At 38.6% G+C, this 10,522-nt stretch overlaps 2 protein-coding genes across 2 annotated transcripts; both read right to left on the bottom strand.

Annotated features, from left to right (window-relative positions):
* Positions 1 to 2,623: 2,623 nt before the first annotated feature.
* Positions 2,624 to 4,287, bottom strand: LOC111469614 (ethylene-responsive transcription factor ERF054-like). The gene has a single exon (XM_023114946.1). It carries the CDS (start codon positions 3,993 to 3,995, stop codon positions 2,787 to 2,789), a length of 1,209 nt encoding a protein of 402 aa, XP_022970714.1. The 5' UTR covers positions 3,996 to 4,287; the 3' UTR covers positions 2,624 to 2,786.
* Positions 4,288 to 6,891: 2,604 nt separating this feature from the next.
* LOC111469611 lies at positions 6,892 to 10,045 on the bottom strand. The gene is made up of 6 exons (XM_023114942.1): positions 9,876 to 10,045; positions 9,664 to 9,796; positions 9,462 to 9,565; positions 9,205 to 9,376; positions 8,989 to 9,120; positions 6,892 to 8,278 (listed from the first exon to the last, which is right to left on the bottom strand). The coding sequence occupies exons 1-6, from the start codon at positions 9,914 to 9,916 to the stop codon at positions 7,478 to 7,480; spliced, it is 1,383 nt and encodes a 460-aa protein (XP_022970710.1). The 5' UTR covers positions 9,917 to 10,045; the 3' UTR covers positions 6,892 to 7,477.
* Between the last annotated feature and the right edge of the window lie 477 nt (positions 10,046 to 10,522).

The following is a 10,522-nucleotide window of genomic DNA, read 5'->3' as shown; positions in this document are numbered from 1 at the left end:
ATGATATATGGGGGTGATCTATGAATGAGAAGGTTAGGTTAGGTTTAATTTGTCTCTTGGACGAACGACCATGAGTCGACCTAGGGACATTAGAGCATGTGGAAAAAGTAGAGGAATTTTGGGAGGATGAGTTCAAAGTCCTATACTCACCACTTTTAAATGTTCATCTAGATTAAAACTTAATTTTCATCTCAAAGGAAAAACATCGTTTGAACGAAAAGAAAATAGATCTTTGTTATCCTCATCACACAATCACACACAAGAAATCATTAAAAGGGATTGTTACAATGTGGTGTTCGTCTTTGTAATTATCGAATGCGTAATAAAAAATTTCTTTCCCTCTTATGCATCTAATAATTATAATCAAAACGGTGTTTACAATAAACTAACTCATTATTGGTGGATCATAATTAAAGGTTGGAAAAATAGGAAAGGGTGATGACTGTTTGCACAATGAGTAGGTGTAATTACATCGCAATTTATCCTTTAACATGAACATTTAACTTAACGTGTAAATCCCAAAATCAAAATGAGCTTGAACTTGACGTTGAAATTAATATTGAATTTGGTTAGAAGGTAATTAATTGCAGTTAGAAATGATGGACCTTAATAGTCTATGTTATATTTATATGATATGGTAACACTTTCGGTCCTTTATTTGGAGCTGCACACTACATTATTATGACTGCCAATGTCATGTTTTTGTAATCTATCTTGGCGTCACAGATAAGAAATGGATATCATCCCATAGGCCGGCTGCTGGGGTCCATTCTTTCTCATAAAGCTTCTCATATTTTTTACTTTATCTTTGTTTCTTGTTAATTGGGAGTTTGTTATTAACCATGCTTTTTGTTCTTTCCTTGTTTTTGTCTTTGAACTTATTATTGGGATGGGAAAAGTAAAAAGGATTCCGACTTGACACGCTCATACGTTTCAATTCAATATTGAAATTATATATACTTGAGAGTTGTTGATTATTGGTTTGATCTGGTTAGAACTGTCTCTCAAAGATGCAATGAAGGACAAGGCTCAGCTTGATAATGTTCTTCATTTGAATGTTGATCATAGAACTTGTTGAGTTTTTTTAAGGATAATAAGTTGATGAAAACACATTTAAGTTGCACTTGACACAAAAGAGTAGAGTAGAAAAAGAAGAAGTTCACTTTTTTCTGCTACTGTTGTAGGTTATGCTACGAAGAAGGGAGGGATCTGGAATTGGAGGTTGCTAGTGTTCATGTGTTGGCTACAGGTATTGTTGCTTTTCATGCTTTTCATTTGGCGCCCACTGTGTCCATGCGTGCTAAAAGCTTGGGATTTTGAGCTCCGACTCAGTTTGGTAAATTGATTTTCAAAAGATATTTTCTTTTGGCTTTTCTCATGGATGTTTTATTCTTTAGAGTTGTTCTTCTTTCATAATTACGAGCTTATGTGTGAGATCCCACGTATGTCGACGAAACATTTTTTATAAGGATATGGAAACCTCTGCCTAGTCGACACGTTTTAAAAACCTTGAGGGGAAGCCTGAAAAGAAAAGCCCAAAAAGGACAATATCTACTAGCGGTGGGTTTAGGCTATTACAAATGGTATCAGAGGTAGACACCGACGATGTGACAGCGAGGAGGCTGAGCGCGAAGGGAGGTGGACACGAGGCGGTGTGCCAGCAAGGACGTTGGGCCCCGAAGGGGGGTGGATTGTGAGAGAGAACAAATCATTCTTTATAAGGGTGTAGAAACCAATCCCCAGCAGCCACGTTTTAAAAACCTTGAGGTGAAGCTCGAAAGGGAAAGTCCAAAGAGGACAATATTTGCTGACGGTGGGCTATATTGTTTATAGATGGTGTCAAAATAGTGAGTTGTGAAAAAACAAAACAAAACTGAAAGTGATAAAACAAAAGGTATAGACTAAATCTAAAAGTTACTAATCCTAATTTAGTTCAATATAGTATTGTTTCTGTAAATATCCTTGGCTGTCATAGGCTCACAAAGGGTGTGCTTGGGAGCTCTAGAATAAACATTTCTAGCAAAAGTACTTCAAATGTAGCTACTTTTTCATTCCTAAGAAATCATTTTGATGTTTGATTCTATATCATTGAAAATGCTTTTGAAGGGCGTTTCGATCGAATACTTGACTCAAAAGCATTCTAAAAACACTTTTAACTGCTTTTGATTTTACATGATGATATTGAGGAATACGCAAAACCTTTTGCGAAACGAACTCGTAACCATAGCTGAAGTTATGGGAAGCTTTTTGCTCTACTTCTAGTCTTAGTTTTAGTTTTAGTTGCTTTGGGAAAAGCAGTGAAGCAACAGAACACATATGTGGGACAGAAAGCTCATCATATCAGTTATTCATCAAGCGAAATCTTTGTAAATAGAGAGAGAATATGATATGTAATGATTAATATTATATTACAGTAAGGTGGGAAGCTAAAGTTGCTGTCAAATATGAGAATTAGAATGTCTTGGCTGAAAAACAGAGCCCCTGATGGATGATGGACTCAATCAACGAACTGTGTCCTGCTAGGCTGGCCGGCGCTGAAACTGAACATAACGCATAACAAAAAGCAAAAAAGCCGAAGAAAAACTAAACCAGACGCATGCTTGACAGTGATAGTGATAGTCTCTAGAATCTTGTGCCTTTACTGACATATTGATCGACTGATACTAACAATAGAAAAGGCCCACGGGTGCACTGCCTAGATTTGATTTGATGGCATCCCCACAAGACTGGTAAATATCAGTGCTAAGTGGACTACTGAATTTACGTAAGAATGAAGCTTTAAATGTTTAATCTTCATCCTTGAGAAAGAATGGCTTCATGGAGCAGGATGAAGAAGGGGAAGTTGCAGTTAAGTTGAATTGCTGCATCTGAAGATCAGAGGTAAATGATTCTTGATGAATGGGGTTAGCAAAAGGAAGATGTGGCTGCAGGAGGAGGTTATTGGTGGTGTCCAAATCGTCCCACACAGGGCTACCAGGGCCCCAACCGGCTGGCATCACATTGAGCCAAGCCTCTGCCATTTCTCTCCAAACCATCTCCTGTGACTTTGAGACACCCTCCCCTGCATCCTCTGCTTCGTCTTCGTGTATATTATCCTCTGCCACGGTCTCGTTATTCGGCTCTAACTCGAAGTCATTGTCGAGATTGTTGTTATTGTTTAGTTCCTTTTGAGGAGGCAGCTCTTCACCAGAAGTCTGTGAGGCTTCTTCTTTATCTTTATTCAGAAATAGTTCAGGAAAATTAAGCCTTGCATTCTCTCCTCTCAATTTGAAAGCCTCACGATCGTAGGCCAAGGCAGCGTCTTCTGCAGTGTCGAACGTGCCAAGCCATAGTCGATTCCTGTTTCGAGGAAGACGAATCTCCGCTACCCATTTCCCCCAATGTCTCTGCCTCACTCCTCTGTACAGCTTCGTGGTGTTTAAAGGCCGCACTTGAGGCCTAAACCCTCCCTTTGAGTTTGAATCAAGAGAATCATTCCAATACTGAAGAAATTGCTGATGTTGCTGCTGCTGATGCTGCTGAAACGACGCGAACTCTCCCATGAAGTATGGCGGGTAGCCGAATCCATATTGTGTCGAAGCAGGTGGCGCCAATTGTTGCTGATTATGCGTTGGAAGAAGAGATGGGCGATGAGGCATAGGCGCCACAGGCTCTGTTTTGAATTGATGAGAAAATTGGGGAGTTTCCAGAGCAAAAGGCAATAAAGCTCTTGCAGAAGAAGGGGAAGCATGAGAAACAGAGGAGGCTGGATTCAAGAAAGGAAACGACTGCTGCGAAGTAGAATCCAATGGGTGAATTGGGTCATGGTTTTCAGGGTCACGGATCTTCTTAAAAGGCCGAGGCGAAACAGAGGTCTCATCCTGCTCCGGCTTGCCTTGTCGGCGGCGAAAACTCGATTCGAGATCATTGTGATCAATCTGTTTATCCTCATCCATATGTTGTTCAGTTTGGGTGAGAGAAAAGTTGGAGCAGTCACTGGATTTGAAATGGGACATTATAAATGGAGCAAAACAGGGGAGGGGAAGATGTCATGAAGAAGAAGAAGAAGAAGAAGAAGGAGAGGGCACGTGGGAATTGAGAGAGGTGAAGAAGAATAAGAAGAGGGAATGCGTTTATAAATAGGAAGAAAAAGGAAGAGGATTGGACATGCTTGGACCCACGAATCCAACTCGCATCTTTCTCTCTCTCTCTCTGCTCTCTGTTAACTTAAGCCTTAAACCAATGGCAGCACACAACAAAAAGCACGAGCTTGTGAGTCCATAATAAACACTTCCATCACGGTTTTCCTTTATGAACCGTTACGTATTGTTGTCAGTCTTATGAGAATTTTAAGTGTAAAATTAACGCTAATTTATGAGAATTTTATCAAATTATCATACAATTATAAGCTTTAAAAAATATTTGGAATGTTATCCAAGTTTATTTAAATTTTTTTTTTTAATTCTCATAGTTAAATAATTAAATGAAGTTAGTTAATTTATTTTATTAGGTTAGATTTAATTTTCATTCCTTAATAAATAGATTTTCAGCCCATATAAGATAATTATTCTCAAATCATAAGAATTAAAAAAGAGAAAAAGACAATAATAAACATAAATAATCGTATATATATATATATATATGTGTGTGTGTGTGTGTGTGTGATTATTACGTATTGTTTAAACAAAATATGAAGCCGCGGGGCTTTGCTTTCGGTGGAAGCGTTCAATCCTTCTCTTTAGAAGAAAGAACCAAAAAAAGAAAAAAGAAAAGGTCGGCGATGTAACTGACACGTGTCGGTGCTGGACAATCATTTTCGGCTCCCTTTCCCATGCTCTTCAATCTCTGACTCAGTCAAACACTATGCTGAAAGAGTTGGCCTTTTTCCCAAAAAAAAAGAGAAAAAAAAAAAGAAAAATAATCTAAAATTCTAACCTAGAGCCAATTCTTGACTTATTTATTATTATGTATTATCAAAAATAATCTCGAAGTCCCGGACTTCTGGACGGGTTTTTTCTACCTTAATACAGTTTCTCGTAGTTTTTGTTACCGAGATATTTTTGAAAGTTTTTGGGTAATCCAGTACAATGAGATTTAACGGTTACAAAAATAAGTTAGAATGAGGTGGATTAGGTTGGTTTCAATAAATCCTTATCGAGATTGTGATGAATGACGGTCGTAGAGTCAAGGAGTTGGTGTGTTTTGTGTGGGCACGAAGCCAACCACTCCTTGTTTTGTTGGGAGCCTTTTTCAACCCAAATGACAAGAAACGATGCATGAGTTTTGACAAAGTTAAGAATGAAATAATTAGGCCTTGTCGTTCCTATAATTTCATGCCATTTCTTTAGCTCTGCGCTTCCCATTAGACAGAAAGTGTGTGAACAGTAATGAATGGTGTTTGTGGTTAGGAGTGCTCTACATTTGGGAAATGGAAAACTTCATTGTCATTTCGTTTTCTTCTTCAATACTTGAAAATGAAATGTATTAAGAAAGAATGCTTGAGATCGAACTCAAGAACCTATTCGATAGAACGAGTTTTATTTGTTTTCGTTGCTGTGGTCCGAAGAAAAAAGTTTGTTTTCGTTAAATACTATTTCGATCGTTATGCTTTTGTGAGATCCTACATCGATTGGAAATGAAAACAAAACATTTCTTATAAAAATGTGGAAAACATATCCCTAATAGATGCGTTCTAAAACCATGAGGTTAACGAGCCAAAGCTTGCTAGTGGTGAGTTTGAGCTATTATAATTGGTATTATAGCTAGACATTAAGCAATGTGCCAGTCCAGCGAGGACTTTGGCCCCCAAGAGGGGTGGATTGTGAGATCACACGTCAATTGAAAAGGTGAATAAAACATTCCTTATAAGAGTGTGGAAACTTCTCCCCCGTAGATGCATTTTAAAATTGTGAGGTTGACAATGATATGTAATGAGCTAAAACGAACAATATCTGCTCTGGTAGCGGTGGGCTTAGCCTGTTACAACTTTTGATTATGGTTCATTTTGATCTCACTACTTTTAGAAAATAGGCATAAGGAAGTATTAGTATAGACATAGAAAGAAGAGAGTGATGAGCATGAAAATAAGAGTTTGTCTCGAGCACGATATGCCTTCTCTAGTCGACAATCTTATTAGTTGGTGTCTCCTTAGAGTGAAGCAAGACATTAAGATGCGAGCTATCAGCAACAACTAGCTAGAGCATCTCGTATGAAGGTAGAAGGCATAAAAGCTAACCCTAACGTAAGGAAAGGTAGTTTGAAAGGATAAGATAAGACAAGACGGCTAGACTATGAGATCACATATTGGTTGGAGAGGGAAACGAAACATTCTTTATAAGGGTGTGGAAACCTCTTCCTAGCAAACACGTTTTAAAAACCTTAAAGGAAAGCTCGAAAGAAAAAGCCTCAGGAGAACAATATCTGCTAGCAGATTGAAGGTAAATCAATTTGGTCGCTTCAGAGAAAGCATATTGACCGTGATGAACTAAAGCAAAAAAGTATAAATTTTTTATTAGTTTAGAAAAGAAATCTTTAGTCTTGAAGCAAAAGCAAAATCTAGATGCCTTTAAATCATAAAGCCACAAAGCTAAGATTATGCATACTGTGTGATGATTAGAATCAAAACATAAGCAGAGAGGAAGACATTAGCCTTTATCCATTAGCTTGTTATTGTCTCTTAGCATAACATCAACAGCCACAAACCAAGCAAAGTATATTCCTAAGCTGTTCATCTCAAACATGGAATGAGTGAGACTAGAAGCTATGGAATTCATGCATATATATTGTATATAAGGATTAGTTTGAGACAAAAACAAAGGGTTGCAGGAAGTGAAAGAGCGTTTTCTACTCAACAGAGCAGTTTAGGACAGTGAGTTCAATAGCCGAAAGTATCACTAACTTGCACTTTTAGATAAGTAGAGGTACATGAATAAGCATAGACAACTTAGGAGTATTTGCCTTGGGAGGTGGTCTATGCTTCTTCTTTTTCTACTTGAGATCTGTGCCCATGCTACAAAGATACATACTCTTAGGTAATCGATAATGAAGCGGTGTGAAAAGTAAAATAAAGCATGAAATTGTAAGTTTTCAAGCCGCAGGAGGAAACGAGACTCTGTTGGCGTGATTTTTGAAGAATGAGTTAATAACTCATAGGTTGTGGCTCGGTTATGCAAACCCACTAAAATCACCTCAAAAGCAAGTTTTTATGTACTCGAGGATTCAACGTGAACAATCCATAGCTAAGGTGGAACTAAGTTCATGCCCGAACCGACTACCGTTGAAGAGATATCAGCATCTAATTCTTCATGTGCAATGGGCAGAGCACCAAGGCCCAAAACCCAAAACAAGCCTCACACTTGCCTAAAACAAGCCAGACCCATCTTGGCATACGCTTTCATGAATCAATTCCTTCAACTACACGAATGTACAGTTCAATTATCCTCATGTTTTTACATGATTTGCAGGGAAATCAACACCCTTTTGCTAGCTGAATCCAAAACTAAGATTTGAGGGTATTATTTTGAAGGTGTTGTCTTCTCAAAGCCATGAACTTTGCTGCAATATCATCATAATCTGGCAACTTTGGATGAACATGGGTAGGTTTCTTATCCGGGCATGAATTTGTACGACAAAAATTCACTTTCTGGCTCTCTTTTGGTCGTTCTGGTGGCATTGTCTCTGCCCTTAAATAAAGAGCCTCCCTTTTGTTCCTCAATGAACTTGAAAGCTTCATCTCTTCACAATTCTCCATGGCGTTTGATTTTGTATCATTTGCTGCAACTTTCTTGTTGCCATTATAAGTGAAGACATCATATGTTGTAGAACTCAGATCAGAGCTTGATGGCAGCTCCCTTCTCTTTGTCCTCCTCCTTCCTGGTTTCTTGTAGAAACTTGCCCATTCCATTTCCTTATCTGTTGCTCCTTCTGATCCATTTTGAACGGTTGTAAAGTTTTCACCTTTGATTTGGTGCTTTCCCTCAGTCCCCATTGATCCTTTGACAGAGATTTTTGAGCTGGGATTCTCTATGTCAGTACGAGATTCAGTTGGATCAGTGTCAGTTTGGTTGGATCTGTGTTGGGTAATCTCTGTCTTTGGGAGAGTGGCGGCTGTCTTGAATTTGAAGAGTCTCTGATCTCCCTCTATGTTGGTTGAAGAACAAAGCTCAACCACATCGTCAAGATAAACAATCCTTTCCTCTGGGAACTGAGGCAAACTGTCACAAGAACTGCTTGTTCCTGAATTAGCTTGGTTTATGTGTTGGTCTGGTTTTTCATCAGCTTTTGCAATCCTTGCCACTACCTGAGTTGTTCCAAAATGACCAATAAACAAGAAAATGGTTGGATAAATCTATCAAAATTTGAAATGTATTCTTCACTGGGCCGATGTTGTCTTTTTTGGAATTTCTCTTTCGGACTTCCCCTTAAGGTTTTAAAACGTGTCTGCTGAGGAGAGGTTTCCACATTCTTATTAGGAATGCAGCTAGGAAGAGGTTTCCACACCCCTTATCAAGAATGTTTCGTTCCCCTCTCCAACCGATGTGAGATCTCGCAATCCACCCTCTTTGGGAGCCTAAGGTTCTCATCGACACAACGCCAAATGTTTGGCTCTGATACCATTTGTAATAGTTTAAGTCCACCGCTAGCAAATATTGTCCACTTTGACTCGTTACGTATCGCCGTCGCCAAACATGTTTTAAAATTCGACCATATGTAACTGTTAAAAATAATGAAATATAAGTGGGATCGAAAATCCATGAAACAAAAGTGGATGAAAAGTACAAGAAACCGAAGTAGTCCATTTCTGTTTCTTGGACTTTTGATCCCACTTTTGTTTCATTATTCTTAACATGGTATTAGAGCATCATTCTTAACGGGTCATAGCGAACAATATTTACTAGCAGTGAACTTGAGCGGTTACGTTTTATGGTTAACATGACCAAAATTTTCAAATGTTTTCTTAAAAAATATGGAAACTAGCTTGAAACGAGACAACTTATGAGTGAAACTGACCTGATTTTGGTGCCAATCTGAACGGTATTGAAGAGCTAAAAGCTCAGGTTGGAGACAATCTCTAGCAATTTCATTCATCATTCTCTGCTTATCATCATCCGACACAGGATTTATTAAGAGCTTCTCTTTTATCTGTAAACAAAATTAGTTGGCTAATTAGCTAATCCTCAAACTAATCCGGGACCTAAACAGAGCATAATATGAAGTTTACTGCACCTGGCAATTTACAAGGTTTCCTGGACCAAGCTGAACGGCAGCACTTTCAAACCTACGCCCATAACGCTCTCCAAACAGCTTCCTGATATGCTGCAGCTCAGGAAGATCCCCACATCTCGCTGCGGCAAACATGAGGCTTGAAACTGCTTCATTAACATCATTGGGACAGTCCCTAAACACGACACCAAATCTTGGTAATAAGAAACAGTTCAAAAAGCTAATGAATTCATTCGAGAATCAAACTGTAAAAACTGTACTTGTGTTTGCGTATATAAGATAGATTTAAGAGTATGAATTCACAGAAATTGTCCAAAATTTCATACGCCGCCACTCTGTTTTCATCTTTTACTATCTGCTCCACCTGAAACAGAGGATTTTAATTCATGGGTGTTCTTTGGAATTAAACAATTTGATCAAAGTTCGAAGCTTTTGAAACAATTTGGTTGGTTTTTGACGTACCCTGTTGAAGGCGGTTTGATCATACCCATTTCTAATGAGTTGCACGACATCTTCCTTCATTTGCTTCGTGATTATACCCTTTTTGTTCTTCAGCAGCTTGAGGCGGCATTGAACTTGTTTGATCAGCTTCTTACTGCAGCCAAGACAGGCAAATCAAAAGGACAAACCCATGTAACAAGAACAAGCTTGAAAGTCTGCAACATTTTCATTACCATTTGGAAGCTTTTCGCCAGCCGAAGAAGATGCCAAACATGTTGGGATGAAAGTTATGAGAATCTTTGAACAAACTATGAGGGAATTAAGGAATGAAGTTGAGATTTATAGTGATTATATGGTTTAGTTCGAGGAGGATAAGGAAGAATGAAAGGACTGGTGGTGACAGTTGGGCTGATAGAAGAGGGGGAGTTGTATTTATGGAGAGTGGGTAGGAAATTGTAGAAAGGGAGAAAAGGTAGTGGGAGAGAATGAAGGAAAAAACGACAGTTTTTGTTCTAGTTGGAACCCCTTTTTAACACACGTCAAATCATAAGCTTAGCAGCTCCTCTGTCCCAAGTTTTTTCTTCTTTTTTACTCACAACCACCTTAAAAACTTGTTAACTTAGTATTAATTGCTTATCTGTAACCTTTTGTGGTTCCACTCTCACGGTCCACTCTTCTTAGAGCCTAGTGTCTTCACTGGTATATCGTCTAATGTCTGGCTCTGATACTATTTGGAACAACTCAAGTCCATTGCGAATAGACATTGTCCGCTTTGGCCCGTTACGTATCACCGTCAATCTCACCATTTTAAAACGCATCTACTAGGGAGAGGTTTCCACACCCTTGAAAAAAATTCATTCCTCTCTCTAACCGATGTGGA

This window comes from Cucurbita maxima, unplaced genomic scaffold (genome assembly GCF_002738345.1).
Source record: "Cucurbita maxima cultivar Rimu unplaced genomic scaffold, Cmax_1.0 Cma_Scf00041, whole genome shotgun sequence".
NCBI classification, from domain to species: Eukaryota; Viridiplantae; Streptophyta; class Magnoliopsida; order Cucurbitales; family Cucurbitaceae; genus Cucurbita; species Cucurbita maxima.
This window is presented reverse-complemented; position numbering and strand designations above follow the sequence as displayed.

Excerpts from the sequence above, each read along its gene's own strand:
- LOC111469611 (XM_023114942.1), bottom strand. The coding sequence starts at position 9,916 with ATGTTTGGCATCTTCTTCGGCTGGCGAAAAGCTTCCAAATG. Across the intron at positions 9,121-9,204 it reads GAAACCTTGTAAATTGCCAG|ATAAAAGAGAAGCTCTTAAT; the intron begins GTGCAGTAAACT and ends TTTTGTTTACAG. Across the intron at positions 8,279-8,988 it reads CAGATTGGCACCAAAATCAG|GTAGTGGCAAGGATTGCAAA; the intron begins GTCAGTTTCACT and ends GGAACAACTCAG.
- LOC111469614 (XM_023114946.1), bottom strand. The coding sequence starts at position 3,995 with ATGTCCCATTTCAAATCCAGTGACTGCTCCAACTTTTCTCTCACCCAA.